The sequence below is a fragment of the Sycon ciliatum genome, chromosome 6 (assembly GCF_964019385.1).
Source record: "Sycon ciliatum chromosome 6, ocSycCili1.1, whole genome shotgun sequence".
NCBI classification, from domain to species: domain Eukaryota; kingdom Metazoa; phylum Porifera; class Calcarea; order Leucosolenida; family Sycettidae; genus Sycon; species Sycon ciliatum.
Genome location: NC_088648.1, coordinates 20,109,896 through 20,126,852, shown reverse-complemented (window position 1 = coordinate 20,126,852; position 16,957 = coordinate 20,109,896). Strand labels below are relative to the sequence as shown.

Genomic DNA, 16,957 nt, shown 5'->3' with positions numbered 1-16,957 from the left:
TACCTCTTCTCCCTTACGAACATACTTTCTCATTTTCCATACTTACTTAGGAGACTCCCTTCGATAGGCATCTATTTGCCTCTGGAGGATCCGTGAAATAAAAATCAATCAATAGGGCCGGGTTTCCTTGCTGTGATTTGTTTCCTTGTAACTAATAATAATAAAGTGCTCGGTTAAATCTGGAAAAAAATTAAAATAAAGAGAAGAGCAGTCGGCACTGTACCGTCCATGAATGCAGTTGGTGCCCATGGCCGGACAGCACTGTTGCAGAATCTTGCTAGAAGTAGTACATGATAAACAGGCTTGCATTCTTCAAAGAGAAAGTATAATTATGAACCCTGAAACCAACAAAGGCGGCAAGGACAACAATACACCTTCAAGCAGGCGAGCCCGTTGGCAACAGACCCGACACGGCATAAATGTATCCACCAACCGAACTATCTGGCACACGCGCGCTAGTGCACACACACACACACACACACACACACACACACACACACACACACACACACACACACACACACACACACACACACACACACACATATATTGAACACCTTCGCACACAAAAAAACCTTCGCACACAAACACACATGAACACATGAACACACACGCACATATACACACGTACACGCGCGCGCGCACACACACACACACACGCACACATAACATTATTGAAACACAAGCATAAGCGATAAGTCTGTTCCGAAAGTTGCACTTCAATGTATCATAGAAAGTTAGGATCTGGGCTTGTAAAATATACTGGCAGAAACCTCTCAAGGCAGTGGCGAGCATGTCAAAAGGCAAAGATGAATTGCATATTTTCAACTAGGGTAATGTATACTTTGGCAGTTCTCTTGGCATCTCAAGAGTTTGAAAACAACTGTTTGAAGTCACTGAAAATTGGCTCTCAACCGCTTTCTAGTCTATAGGCAAGTTCAGCTTACAGCATCAAAGTTGAGAAGTCAAGAAATCCGAGTCGCATTCCTTCGAAGTACAAACCAGCATCATTATGTCGAACTGATGCAGGAATATTAATCATCACTTGTGAGGACTGCGCGTAGTCTAGTGCGAAGGCATTCCACTGCCTGTTATTCTGGTGAGGACAAATAACAAGCACACTTCTAGAAGCATGAAATCACGGGGAAATATAGTCAAGAGAATCGGTGTCTGAATCGGATGCAGAGCCACTGTCCGGAGCTGCGGCTACAAAACCCGCCGTTTTGACATATCCAGCGGTGTCCGTTGACGTGTTCATCTCACAGAGAAGGTCCGACAAGGAGCGGTTGGCCTTCGTTTGGACGTCGATGGACAACGTCGACATCTCCGAGAGGTAGCTTTTGTGCGAGATCTGCGAGGAAAGCCCGCGCATGACGTGCAGCTTGTTGAGCTGTATGTCCGAGAGCAGAAACTGCGGGTCGTGGTGGTGAGGAGCGAGCAGTTTCGTCTGTGCACGAGGCTGTGTTCTTGCATTCTTATCGCGTGCATTGCCCCCGGAATCACAGTACTGCGGGTCTTCTAGCACGGATGGCATCACCGGGTTCTGCTGTGCTGAAGTCAACGTGCGGCTGTTGCCCGGCTTGATGGGCGCTGTCGCAGTCTCGGTTGCTGCTGCCGCCGCTGACCTCACTAGCGTGCACGAGTACGGCATTTCGTTGGCAACGGCAGGGCGAGGCAGGAGCAGCGGTGTGCCGTCCGACTGAACGGTGGGGATGTCGGGCAGGTCGACGGTGGCCACGGCGTCGTAGCTCTCCGTCACCCCGGCGATCTTCATCCGTGCAAAGTATTCCCGTGTTCTCGTATTCCGGCTGATCTCTCTTGCTCCTCCGCCTGCGCCTTCCATGTAGATCGGGTTCGACAAATTTTTATCCGCCGACGTTTCATTAGGGCCATTCTGCACGGCAATAGGTGCTCGGTTGGGATGATCCGTCTCGTCCACAGCCATCCTGAACCAGCCATTGTTCTGCGACTGAGACAGACCGGGACGGGAGTAAAGCCGACCGTCGGTGCGATTTGACAGCGGCAAGGAGGAGTGACGTGAGTGCTCCTGCACTGTAACCACGTTCGATACGCCGTCATTTGGCAGGCTTCTCGTGGCAGACTCGCTGGCAGCCGCCTGGCGATTTCGTCTTGGCGGTTTTGGCGGCGGAGCTTTCCTTGCGCTTTCCTGTGGTAGTTGGTCTGACTGTGTGGCATCTGCGGATGATGTTCGCTTGGGTATTTCAGGTGCACGTAGAACCGCGTGTGGCGGGCTTGTAGGCTCGATATCTTCATAGAATACATCTGTTCCGGCAACATCTGCCTCTGGAATGCCGGCTGTGTCCTTGAGAGTTGCTTGTGGGTTTGAAGGCGGGTTGGTCACTGACAACCGAGGCTTGGCCTTGATTGGACGACCGCGCTGCGCAGGAATCGGAACAGGAGACGGCTTCTGTGTTGAGCGTGTAACTGGTAGGATGGGAGCAGATGCAGTCGTTAGACAGGTCTCTCCGTCGGCCTCTGGGCTGCTGATTTGTGGTGGAGACCCAGGTGTCATCGCCAACTGATTGTTGGGCTTGGTTTTCGGCCCATCTGCGCTGTTCAAGCGTGAACGGGGTGGTCTGCGATTGGGACTGCGATGAAATCGGCGCTGGGCCAGTGGCTCGGAAGCGCTGTCAGCAGCTTCGCGGGCTTCGGTGCACGAGAACGGGAAACAGTTCTGTGGCACCAGTGTCCAATCCTTGTCATTAGCCATGGTGATTGCAGGAATGGTCTGCACCGACCTGTAAAGGGAACACGGAGAGAGAGAGAGAGAGGGAGAGAGAGAGAGAGAGAGAGAGAGAGAGAGAGAGAGAGAGAGAGAGAGAGAGAGAGAGAGGCAGAGAGACAGAGAGACAGAGAGAGAGAGAGAGAGAGAGAGAGAGAGAGAGAGAGAGAGAGAGAGAGAGAGAGAGAGAGAGAGAGAGAGAGAGAGAGAGAGAGAGAGAGAGAGAGAGAGAGAGAGAGAGAGATAGAGAGAGAGAGAGGAGAGAGAGAGAGAGAGAAATAGAGAAATAGAGAGAGAGAAAGAGAAAGAGAGAAATAGAGAGAGAGAGAGAGAGAGAGAGAGAGAGAGAGAGAGAGAGAGAGAGAGAGAAATAGAGAAATAGAGAGAGAGAAAGAGAAAGAGAGAAGAGAGAGAGAGAGAGAGAGAGAGAGAGAGAGAGAGAGAGAGAGAAAGAGAGAGAGCGCAGTAATAGAGCCATTGTAAATCCTGCAGGCTGCTCAATTTGGTAATGCCTACTCTGCCGCAAATAAGATTTTGTGCTAGATTTCAGACAGCAAGGTAAGAGTCAGCTATGATAAACTCCATCTAGATTGAAGCCGCTCCGAACAGCATTGAAATCTAGACTGTTATTGTCGAGAATGATCTTTAAAAATGTCAATGTGCCATATCTATATCCTGTGCAGAATTATCCAGCCTATCACAAAACTGACATTGAATGCACAAGGGTGTTATCAGGGGCGTCGGACACGCTACGGTCACTACGCTATTGACCGTACCACTCTTAGTGCCGGGTACCCGGTGAATCAATTAACACCACTGATCCGGGCTCTAAATTTCGAAAATTTCCGAGGAGCCAGCCCAACTCCACGAGTAAACTGTGCTTCAGGTGGCTGGCTGTACCACCCTGATATATCTTCCGATGCTCCTGGGCCACTTATGGCTAGTACACTTTAGACATACCTAGTCGCATTCAAACTCAGAGTAAGAACTTCTTCTTGCGACGGTCCAACTCAATTGCGACACAGTGGTTTTAATTATGCTCATTCGATCCACATGCATCTAATAGCTGTGGATCTATCGGAAAAAATCGAAAAACAATGAAGATCGCCCTCTGAGATCCCCGCTTGAAGTTTCGATCATGATTATATGATCGAAAGTCATGCAATTGTCCATAAAGGGTTAATGCTACTGCAGAAGACACTGTTCTCAAGATGTCTGTAAGGTAGAAACAGAGCTAGCCCATACATGTGGGATCCCGGCACACCACATCCAAAGACCTACCAGCTGCTCAGACCGGAAAGGGCGGGGAGGGGAGGAGAGAGACTTCTTCCAGCCACAAAAATGTCTGATCACACTCATGTGGGGTTTTGAGTGAGTCGCTGTAACAGTTTTCCCCTGTTCTCTATAACTTTACACTCCCTCGCACCTCATGCGTCTTACGCCTGTCTATTAGCACCTTCATTGGCGCCATTGCCACATGTATACTATCACATTTTGCATATAACTGGTCGAGGCACGCTCAACCAGGCCTCTTACTTTTCAAGTTTGATTAAACCTGTTACACTGGTAGCAGAGGATGGTTACTACTCTGCTTTTGGCAGGTGTTCTGGTCGCTCTGCTTACGCTCCTCGTACTCGTCGTTCGGCTGATAAACGATATCAAGACCGCTCAGCGCGTTAGCCAAGGAAACCGAACGATACATCCGAACTCGGAACCGTGGGAGCCAATACCCCGCCTTACGAAAGAGCCGCCTGTGTTTGGAGGAGATTCCGCTACATTCAAAGAATGGACGTTTGCAATGGACATGGCCCTACGGTCGTTGGCACTCCCAAATGCGGCACAGAGGGTCGACTACGCGGCAGGATTTTTGACTGGAAACGCTCGTCTTTGGTTGATAGCGGCATTGGAAGCTAACCAAGTGTTTTCCGACTGGCCTGCTCTGAAAGCGGCACTTGGCGATGTGTACGGACCACGGCACAACGAGGAAACATCGCGTATGGGACTAATTTCCGCAGCGCAGCGCGGGTCGCTGGACGCATACATTGCTGCTTTCACTCGCCTCAGCCTGCAAGTGCCGGAAATCGACCACCACACCAGAGCGCTGCTGTTCGTCAGGGGTCTAGTGCCGCACATCCAGCGACAGGTCATGCGTGAGCATCCACGTACCCTGGAGCAAGCTGTCATGGCAGCAAACACCGTGGAGCAGTCGTCAGGGCCACCGGCGTCGGGGCCACCAGCCAGTAGAGAGTCGCGTTCCGTGCCCAGCTTCCGTGGTCAGGGCCTCCGCAAGCTGACGGACCAAGAGCGTGTCCAACTGCGAGCAATGGGACACTGCTTTGCTTGCAGGAAGCCAGGCCACCTCGCTAAAGACTGTACTGAGGGTGGACAGCGCTACCCAAACGCTGGTCGCCAGTAAGAAAGGGGGTGCGCTTACTGGCGACGACCCAAGCGCCCACGCCGGTACCAGTCGCTAACCGGTTCGGAGCTCTGGAGGTTGAAGACGTTGCTCTCCAGGAACCTACGGAGCCGGAGACACCCATAGCTGTAGGAAATTGTCCCGTTGCAGAAAGGTGTCATGTCAGCAACGTCAGCGTCGGCAATGAACCTGAACACGACCTACTGCGCATACAGGGAAAGATCGGCGGTCGCCGTGCAGTGATGCTGATAGATTCCGGTTCGACGCATGACTTCATTGCAGACAGTTTTGTTCGAAAGCATCATCTTGACACGGATGCAAGCTCAGCAGTGCTGAGCGTAACATTGGCGGACGGCTCGACCAGCGAGGTCCCGCAGATTTCCACACGCACGCTAAGGGTGACAGTCGGGGGCTTCAGTGAGGAACAGCACTTTACTGTGTATCCCCTGACTCGCTACGACGCTATTCTTGGCAAGCCGTGGCTTACAAGGAACAACCCCAGCATCAACTTCCGTACGAACGAAGTTCAGTTGGACGGTGAGCCCTTTGTTGCCAAATTGCCTTCAGCTAACCCGCCGACAGCCGACCGGCCATCTGTGGAAAGCATGTTTATCAGTGGCCGACAAGCTCGTCATGCCCTGAGGAGTGGAGCCGAGGGGTTTCTTGCATGGGTCACTGCTGCAAACGAGGAGAATCGTTCCGGGCCACAACTCCAGGAATCAGAGCAACAAGACATCCAGAACCTGCTCAAGAGGTACCAGGATTTATTTCCAGACGAGCTGCCGAATGAGCTTCCACCGAAGAGACCAGTCGACCATGAAATCCAGATAGAAGATGGAGCCAGACCACCGTCTCGACCCGCCTACCGCCTGCCGAAACCAGAGATGGACGAGCTCCAGTCACAGCTATCAGAATTACTTGAGAAGGGATTCATTGAGCCAAGTAAGTCGCCATACGGTGCACCTGTGTTTTTTGTGAAAAAGTCGGATGGTACTCTGAGAATGGTGTGCGATTGGCGAGAATTGAATAGAATTACGATCAAAAACAAAGCTTGTCTTCCTAATATTGATGACTTATTCGACACGATCCAGGGCAGTGCATATTTCTCCAAGTTGGACTTGCGGTCAGGCTACAATCAAATCAGAATTCAAGACTCGGATGTTTCTAAGACGGCCATTAATACGCCGTTCGGCCACTTCCAATTTAGAGTCATGGGATTCGGGCTGACTAATGCCCCGGCCACCTTTCAGTCACTCATGAACTCTATTCTGCAACCGCATCTCCGAAAATTCGTTGTAGTATTCTTGGATGACATTCTAGTTTTCAGCAAGACCTGGGAAGATCATCAGCATCATCTTCAAACAGTTCTAGAAACACTTAGAAATAGTGAGCTGTATTGCAAACAGTCTAAATGCGAATTCGGCGTGAGAGAAGTTCTCTTCTTGGGGCATAAAATCAACGGCACATCAATTTCCCCTGATCCCAAGAAGATAAGTGCTGTGGAAACATGGCCAACTCCGTCGTCAGTAACTGATGTGAGGAAGTTTCTTGGCTTTGCAAACTATTTCCGAAGGTTCATAGATCGACACTCGACCATCTCTCGTCCATTAGAAGAAATCACCGGAAAAAATTCACGCTTTGAATGGAGCGCTGCTAGACAGAAGGCATTCGAGTCTCTAAAATCAGCATTACTCGAGGCGCCAGTGTTGCAACTGGCCGATGTTGAAAAAAGCTTCATGGTAGAAACTGACGCAAGTGACTTTGCCGTGGCGGGTGTGCTCCTGCAGCAGGGAGAAGATATGGATTTGCATCCCGTAGCCTATTGTAGTCGGAAACTGTCAGCTGCAGAACGCAACTATACTGCGGCCGAGAGGGAAACGTTGGCTGTGGTATTTGCATTAAAGTGCTGGAGAATCTATCTATTCCGCCACTTTGACCTGATGACTGATAATATGGGTGTTGTCTATTTACGAACCAAACCGACTCTCACCAAGCGTGAGGCAAGATGGGTAGAGTTTTTAGCTGACTATGACTTTACGGTCTTTCACAAACCAGGAAAGAAAAACATTGCCGACCCGCTTTCACGCCGTCCAGATCTGTTCAGTGATTCTGAAATAGGCGGGTCATCCTATCCTCCTAACATTCAGTTGAATGCCATAGAGCATACCCTAGAGATTAATCCAGACTTAGCGCAGTTAATTGTCAGCGGTTACAAGTGCGACAAGGATCTTGCTCCCATTATCAGGAGACTGAAAAATTCAAGCCATGACAATCTGCACGACCGTTACCTTCTAAATGAAACACCCGGTTATCTTTATCTCAGATCTTCACCACAGAACAGGTTATGCATTCCAAAGAGTAGCAAACTCCGACTCGCCCTGCTTCAAGAATACCATGACTGTGTGACTGCGGGGCATCCCGGTCGAGATCGCACCTATTTCAGACTCTCTAGATATTTCTATTGGCCCAGAATGGGACTGGATGTGAAGGCGTTTGTCAAGTCATGTGACGTCTGCCAACGAGTTAAAGGCGGCCAGCTAAAAACTGGTCTCTTGCAGAATTTACCAGTGCCCCGTCAGCCGTGGGCGGATATCTCGATGGATTTTATCATGGGTTTGCCTAGGACCGATACAGGTCATGATGCTATATATGTATTTGTAGACCGCTTGACAAAGTGTGTACATTTAGCACCTACTTCCTCTACTATTGACGCTAAAGGAAGTGCTGATCTGTATATTCAACATGTATTTCGACTTCATGGTTTGAGTTCTAGTATTGTATGTGATCGTGATCCAAGATTTACGGCAGCATTTTTTCAGGAATTGTTTGATCGCTTAGGAACGAAACTAGCATTTAGTACTGCCAATCACCCTCAGACAGATGGCCTAACTGAACGAGTAAACAGAATAGTAGAGGATGTGCTGAGGGCTTTTGTAAATCATAAACAAGATAACTGGGATATGCTCCTACCTCTCTGTGAGTTTTCTATCAACAGCGCTACTCAATCATCTACAGGAAACACACCGTTCTTCTTAAATTACGGTCTAAATCCCAGAGCGCCACCCGACTTCCTCAACCCTATTCAGGGAGGCAGAGATTCAGCTGATTGGTTGCAAGCAAGACAAGACGCGGTCAAGATCTCACAAGATGCGCTAGTGGCAGCTCAAGCTCGTCAGGCCTTCTATGCAGATCGGACAAGGGTCGAGGGAAAGCTGAAGGTGGGAGATTTGGTAATGGTCTACCGGGATTTCCTCCTGACTCCTGAAGCTCGGGACCGACCATCCCATAAATTACGCCCCAAGTGGTTTGGCCCCTTTCCTATAACCCATGTGGTCGGCCCGAATGCCTACAAGCTCAAGTTGCCTCATACCAGCCGCTGTCACCCGGTATTTAATGTGTCGGCACTCCGTGCCTACGAGAAGAACGCTATTCCTAATAGGAGACAGCCTACGCCTCCGCCTATCACGGACCTTGATGGTCATGCCCGCTATGTGGTGGAGAACATTCTCAGTCACCGCCGCCGGCAGAATCAGCTTCAGTACCTAGTCAAGTGGCAAGGCTACTCTGATGCCACTTGGGAGCCTGAACATTATTTGTTGGATGAATCTGGTAATGACATTGTTCCACTTCAGAAGTACAAAACCTTGGCTTCTGCCCGCTGAGTTTTGCAGTTGAACTTCTAGTTTCACCTTACACATTTGTTGAGCTTATTACACTTTATTTGCATGGAGTTTCAGTCGTCTTATTGTGTTACTTCAGTGCGAAGCCTTTTTTCGTCTCGCACGTGTTTGCGCTTATTGTACTCTATTCCACTTGAGCATTTGGGTTATAAGCTCCTTCCTCTCCATAGGAGGGGGATGATGTAACAGTTTTCCCCTGTTCTCTATAACTTTACACTCCCTCGCACCTCATGCGTCTTACGCCTGTCTATTAGCACCTTCATTGGCGCCATTGCCACATGTATACTATCACATTTTGCATATAACTGGTCGAGGCACGCTCAACCAGGCCTCTTACTTTTCAAGTTTGATTAAACCTGTTACACGCACTTTCTACATATAGCCCAGTATACATAACTTACAGTAGCGGCCAAAATGATGCGGTATCACCGCCGGCAAACTTTAATCTAACGTGCGTGCGGTGGGGGAGGCACGTCTGTGTGTACGCGTGTGTGTGTGTGTGTGTGTGTGTTTGTGTGTGTGTGTGTGTGTGTGCGCGACGCGCGTGTGAGTGGACGTGGAGGCTTGCATGTGTCCGCGCGTGCCGGTGCATGTTTCTGTGTGTGATAATGTTTATGTGTGTGTGGGAGGGGGGGGGGGTATGTGTGTGTGTCTGCACACATGCCTGTGCCCTTGCATGTGGTTGCGTGTGCTTGTGTGTGTGTGGTTATGTGTGCGTGTGTGTGTGTGCGGGGGGGGGGGGTTCATGCATGCGTGCGGGCGTTCGTGAGAGTGTGCATGCGAGTGAGTGTGCGTGCGCATCCATGCCGCTGTGTACATATGTGCATGCTCATGTGGGTACATTTGATACACACGACACAATTGATACACACGACATCATGGCACTATACCCGACCACAACTCTGTGATTCACTGGCCGATACAGTAACACTATATTCAACATGGGGTAGATAACGTCTGGACGTACCCTGCTGCATTACTGCGCCATGGCCGAATCTTCTCCTCAAATGATGCCCGAACGCCTTCTACGCCACGGTAAGACACAAGGTGTTTCAGCCATGGCGTTTTGCAATACTTGTGATGAAAGCTCGCCCAGCTTGGCAGCTGGTCCCCGTCGTAATCCTCCAAGAGCGCTGCTTCCAGCTTTTTCAGGTCGCTTCCCAAACTGCCTTCCTGAACGCGCACTGCCTCATCATATGGCCGAATCCTGGTCATTTCGATTTTGCCCCAGGCGCGAAGCACGATCGTTTGCTGTAGAAAGTCCATGTTGACGTTTTCCCTGGCGCTAACCGGTATGGCTGGTATGGGCTTGCTCAGTCGCACTCGCTCGCATGTGCTCTGTATGTCCTGAGTTGCTGACTGGATGACGCTGAGCGGGAGTTCGTCGCACTTGGTGATGACGGCGATGCAGCGATCTGTGCGTCCCTTGTTCTCCACCTCCAGCAGCAGCTCGGCCAGCCGCGCCTTCTGGGCAGTACCGATCGCAGCGCGCTGGCTGAGCGAGCCGTCGTACACGAGCAAATACACGTCAACCTTGAAGGGTTGGGGGAAAATTCTCTCCAGGTGCGGTCGGCCGGCGAAGTCGAACTTCATATTCCTGGCACAGCGGTAAACCTGCTGCCGGTTGATGTAGACATGTTTCGGAGCACAACAAGGTATCAGATTTCGCTTGACTGCCCGCTGGTTGTACGGCTTGGCCAGAGGTCCGCTTGGTTGGAAGGGAACTTGACCGTGATCCCCGTCCAGTAGCTCCGTTTGCTCGACAACGTGAACTTCGACCTCCACATCCTTCACGCCATCTGTCGGCACTGCCACCGTCCGTCGACCGTAGTACAAGAAGTGATCGTTGGCGACCTCACGTGTGAAAAAGTCCTCGTGGCTCAGTGTGGACGAGTGAAGATCTTCACCAGAGTCGCCCAGCACGGCTTCGACAAATACATCCTGCGCAGTGTGCACGAGACGCGAGCACAGCCACGATTTCCCCACGCCGCCCACTACAGAGCGGTCGATGTTGCCGGATAAGCCACAAACTGCTACGCGAACTTGTTTTGACCGATTCGAGAAGGAGATCAGTTTGGCCATTTTTCTTCCTTATGCTCCTTCTTTGTCCGTTCCTTCTTTTTACTGAAAGTCGGGTGGTTGCCGCCGGAGATCTGCTATTCAATGTTTCTCGTGATGCGGGTGCGCCGCCGCACCTGCTCCCACTGTGTGCACTCTTTCCGGCATTATCAGTCTGTTCGACACACATAGTAGTACAATGTACGCTGTGCATGTGATGCGCTGCGCGTTCCCCACGAGGGACGCGACGTTTGAAAACGGATGAGTGCGCTGTCAGCTAGCTAGCTAGCGCTATAGGCTAGCCTCGTGTCCGGACCGGTTGTTTCACCACACGGTATAAATAGGACAATAGAGTGTTTTCATTTCAATGATTGTGGTGGTAGATCTACATGACATTGTACATGATTCAGGTCGCTAGGAGCAGGGGTAGACTTCGAAGGCCGCGCAAGGTGGCGTGCAAACACGGATTCGGCACACTGCATGCAGAGCGCTCGAGCACGCTTCGAAGCTGCCGTGCGTGCGTCGTCAATGAATCCGACTCAATGAAACACTTCTAAAAGTAAAAGTATTTAAAGTACTACTATTAGCATTAGTTCATAGTTGGGCGAGCGTTCGGACAAGTCCCTCATTCTCCCGTTGAAGTGGCTCTTCAAGTTTGTAATGTACATGTATCCCAGCCCGAAACTGACACACTCAACCGCACGCATGCCTTGCAAAATGGCAGTATAAGTAGCCATCTGCTGACACAGTGACAGTGACACGGTGCCCTGCAGGCTGCACATCCTCCAAAGACTTTAAAAGTCCAAGTCCAAGTCCACATCCCAGACTCACAGGTCGGGACTACATGTACTAGTACTGTACTAGTGTGCGGTCCCCCATCTTCTGTAGTCTAGAATAGAGAAAGCGATGACAAATCGATTTAAAAAATGTGTTTCAGTACGTTTCATCATCCAGTCGGATATCTGTCTTTTTTTGTTCTTTATATCAATGCGTATGGTGGGCTGTGATACCAAGACACCTGTCGCCTGAGCACTCCTTACCCCGTCACCATTCCTATACTTAAAAGCCCTTCAATGTCCTCTGTATCGCCTTCCCTATGATTTGTTGGGTTGTGGAAATAGTAGTACCTGTAAAAGAGAGAGAGAGAGAGAGAGAGAGAGAGAGAGAGAGAGAGAGAGAGAGAGAGAGAGAGAGAGAGACAGAGAGAGAGAGAGAGAGAGAGAGAGAGAGAGAGAGAGAGAGAGAGAGAGAGAGAGAGAGAGAGAGAGAGAGAGAGAGAGAGAGAGAGAGAGAGAGAGAGAGAGAGAGAGAGAGAGAGAGAGAGAGAGAGAGAGAGAGAGAGAGAGAGAGAGAGAGAGAGAGAGAGAGAGAGAGAGAGAGAGAGAGAGAGAGAGAGAGAGAGAGAGAGAGAGAGAGAGAGAGAGAGAGAGAGAGAGAGAGAGAGAGTGCACAATGTACATGTACATGTACGTGTACGTGTACACTATGCTGTATGTGCCTAGTGTACCCATGTTCTCTGTATTCTCTGTCTCACTAATGACTGTAGGATATGAGTTTGTACTTGTAGACACAGTCCAGATGCTGTTCTGGATCAGCAAATGCAAATGTTCAACTTCGCGGCGAATACATTATTGCATTACCCTCATTTGATTTTTCCATATGACCTATACATGTACATGTACGTGTCATTTATTATTATTATTATGTATTGGTATTAAACCAGAGGGCACTGTTCTCTTATCAGCACAAAATGACTGATGTTTGCAAGGAAGGCTTAGCATGGCGGCTGCATCGCCTAGGACGTTGCATGGGATTCGGCAGACTCAAAGACAATCACAGAGCGTCAGAGGATCATATTGTTTGATACATGTACGTGCGTTCAGATGCGAGAGGCAAACAAGACAATTATTGAGTTGAAGGTGAAATGGCGGATGCAGTAGATGGAAAATGCTTCCACTCACACACACACACACACACACGCGCGCGCGCGCACACACACACATCCACACACACATCCACATACACACTCACACACATACACACACACACTCTCACACACACATACACACTCACACACACACACACACACACATACACACACACACATACGCACACGCACTAGCATGGCGATACTGGCGACATACTGAGCATGGTGATCATTGAGAAAGGCGGGGAGTGCCAGTACATGTACTTGCCTGACAAGCACAGTTATAACCAGGGAGTAGTAACATATAGTACTCCCTGGTTAGAACTGTCTGTTGTTGCCATCAAGTTTCATGTTTATTATTTCCTCTTTGATTCTCTTCTTCACATTTGATTCCAGCTGTCCTCGCATCTCCTTTTCCTACCCTCTCCTTTCTTCTGTTTCTATCTCATCTATTCTGGTTATTCTCTACTCTTTTAATACACATACATGTACACTACACACATCGATTTCACCCCTTTGCGAATTTATAATTATAGCGAATTGTTATTCCTCCGGTACAGGACAGGAGGACTAGTGACGAGTCAGGTTACCATTTCAATAGAACATGTCGCCGCAGGAGTAACTGAAGTTAGTTGGCAGCAGAAGGCACCATGGGCAGGCAGTGGGTAGTGGTACGCCACCCAGTATCTGTTCCCACCCCGCACGGCATTCAGACGTTCGCTGGCGTGGGTTGCTCATCAGACTATTCTGACTCTTCCATCCGAGTCCAGTGGCAATGGTCCATACTCCACTGCTTGTGCAGGTCATGCGTTCCGCGAGAGGCAAGAGGTTCAGGAAAGAGATCACGTTTCGCCAAATGATGCTTACTACAGTATCCATTCGTGCCAACGTGGCCGAGACACTGCGGCCGCCACTAACTCACCATGAGAACATACTAGTACATGTACATGTACAAGTAGGTCAGCGGAGCCTGTATCATCCCGTGCATGGTCACCGCTGCTTTGTGCAGCCCTACTTAATAGCAGTGCTGTTGTTCTGTTTTGGGTCCTTTCCTTCCTTCCGTCCTCACCCTCCTGTTCGTTCTCGTCTTTTCTTTTCCTTTGTCTTTTACAATGCAGTTATGGATTATGACCTTGAGATGCCATAGCCTATACGCCTGGTGCATTTCGTTTTCCAAATCTCAGCACCGGATGGTTGAGAGCACGAGGGCGACACACATGTTACCATTGTTGTGGACATGTACAGTGTACATGCAAATACGATGCCTACACCGAAGTGCACAATAATATCAATTTCCAAATTTAAACAATCGACGAGGAGGCCTGTGCTACTACAGAGGATTAGCAAGACGGGAATTCGCGTTCGCGTTTGCAAACATTTTTCAGTTCGCGAACTGGATTGCGAACTTTCGCATTCTTCGTTCCGAAAAGTAGTCGGAACACGAATCGCGGATTCCTAATTTACTGGGCCACGCTGTGCTGTCTGTGCACAATGTACGTCGTGTCAACGTCATGCATGTGCGAATTCTGTTTGCTAATCCTTATCATAACGCGAATTCCGTCACTGAGTTCGACTTTCCTTGGAGAGCGAACGCGAACGCGAATTTCGTCTTGCTAATCCTCCGTATTGTTAATTAACTGCTGGTTTTACTCGGTCGATAGAGCAAGAGGATTTAACTTTTTAGGTAGTAAGTAGAATCTGGCATGAAACTAAGATGCAGGAAACTTATCGGCAGGAAACTTATCCGAAACTTATCTGAAACTTATCCGTAGGAAACTAATCTGTCTGAAACTAAGAATGCAGCAGCTTTTATAGGGTGAGAGCGTAGAGCAGAGAGAAGTATGAAGAGAGGTAGGCCTTGACGGATTATGCTAGCATAATTTTTCGCGTAATTCCTACCAAAATCGAATAATCGCATATTTCGAGGCAAATTGCATACGAATCACATGAATTGGAATAATCCGCCTGTTCGCATCAAATTCCATACAGTTGTACAATCATGTTCTACAAGTACAAGTAGATGCACCAGGAAGTCATAGATTTACGACTCCCTTGACAACATGTCCAGTCCACTACAATCAGTGACGGTCGTAGCTAGGTCGGACGGTGCGTTGACCCCGTTAGACGCCCTCTACAAGAACATTCCCCTGTTATTTTGCACAGAACCATCATATACATTAGCAGCATACATGTATGTGAGCATAATGTGGCATGATAACTTTTAGCATAAAAATAGCATAATTCTGCAATTTATTCAGCAATGCGAAAAGCATAATTTCACGAAAATATTAGCATAATCTGTCAAGGCCTACAGAGAGGGCAATTAGAAAGCAGGACAAGAAACCGCGTAGGAGGAAGAGTGGACCTAAGTGGCGAGCATCGCCGAGCAACTGGTGGGGCAACAGGAATGACCTCTAAAACTGTGTAGCGCAAGGTATCTTATACTTGTAGGGCTAGTTATTGGAGCGGGAAGTATGCCGGGAAACACCGCTATTCAGAGACGAGAAGCTTAAATTAAGAGGGCCGGGGGATGCGGAATGGCGTTAGATAGAATGTGCCTGTGAGCTAACTACTGGTAGAGATGTGGCTGTTGTAACAAGTCAAGTACATGTGCATGTCATAGTAATGTACATGTATGCATATCTATCCACTATGTAAACAGAAAGAAAACGTTGTATCACTCACACTCTTCGAGTAATACACACGCACCATTACATTCATTCACACAGTATCACATTCATCTACCTGCCACTACCTTTCTCACATACACCATATTCACACATTGCAAAGGTGCAAACTTCGCTTTTTGTACTTGCTGGCTGCTGTATTTCTACCTGAAACCATATTAGCTACATGTACATGTATATAAGTGTGTGTTTTAGTTATTACATTTTTATGTGACGCCGTTCCACTGATGAAAGTCACAAAATAACGTTATGGAACTTAACTTTCTTCATTTTTTGCTGTTGTTATGAGTGCACAATTTATCTTATTTATTGCCATTCCAAATTTAAGTTTGAGAATTTGCACTAAATGTATGCAGGTTCCTGGAACTTCAAGTACATGTACATGTACAATTCACTGTATCCAAAGTAGAAAAAGGCAGATAAAGAAATATACAGGGGAAACCACATAATCATTATAGTTTCATATACAATGTACGTTATTGTATAACATGTACATGTAAGTTCAGCTGAGAGCTAACTGACCACATACAATGTAGATCTACTTGGGGAGGGTGAGAAGGGTGAGAATGGGGGGGGGGGGAGAGTGGGAGTGCATGATTGTGGTTAAAGGTTATTGCTGAATGCACGATGTTTGGTTGTTGGTCGCGAACGAATGCATTCACTGCTTCTAGAGCATGATTGTACTGTAATCTGTTTAAAACACTGATACATAATTTTATTATGTACATGTACATGTAGATTATGAGATAGGAAAATAACACTATAATGTCTAGAGCACGAATCCTGATACAGTACTGAACTGTCAAGTGACAACTTCAGCATTGTGCTTCGTCACGGCGGAGATCTTCCTCTCACCTCCTTCCGCTTCGTCACTGTCCTCCAGAGTCCACATGACCACAGCTCTCCTGAGTCTCCTCTACTCCATCTCATCATCGGATGATCCTCCATCTCACCTTCAACACAATCATTCGCTGCTCTGTAGGCCTTTGCGGATAATGCCGGCAGAAAAATTGGCAGAATTCCGTACTTTTTCGGGTAAGTGTCATGCATGTTTGGTATGTGGATAAAGAAATGGAGCAGAATTCGAGGAATTGCCCGCCATAAGGTTTGTATGGTTCTGCCAATTTCACTGCTTTTCGAGCAGAATCTGCCACCTTTTCGAGCATTATCCACCAATGCCTACTGGTCTGTCTTTCGCAACTGAACGCATGTATCAAACAAAATACCCTGCTTTGTAGTTGCTTTCTGAGTCTGCCAAAGCCTACAATAGCGCCCTAGGTGTTGCAGACCCCAGAAGCACCCACAGCCTGCTTATGCAGCATAATGCTCTCTCGGGCTCAGTGAAAATGAAGCTCCGCCGTATGCTTTAATGGTTGAAGTTGAAGTGATTGTATTATGCAATTTATGGTTCTGCCGATTTTAATTACTTTTTAAAAGTCATAATCT

The 16,957-nt window shown here is 48.5% G+C and overlaps 1 protein-coding gene across 1 annotated transcript; it reads right to left on the bottom strand.

Annotated features, from left to right (window-relative positions):
- Positions 1-688: 688 nt before the first annotated feature.
- LOC135819589 (uncharacterized) lies at positions 689-11,020 on the bottom strand. Its single transcript, XM_065332824.1, has 2 exons — positions 9,807-11,020; positions 689-2,759 (listed from the first exon to the last, which is right to left on the bottom strand). Exons 1-2 carry the CDS (start codon positions 10,919-10,921, stop codon positions 1,139-1,141), a joined length of 2,736 nt encoding a protein of 911 aa, XP_065188896.1. The 5' UTR covers positions 10,922-11,020; the 3' UTR covers positions 689-1,138.
- Positions 11,021-16,957: the final 5,937 nt, after the last annotated feature.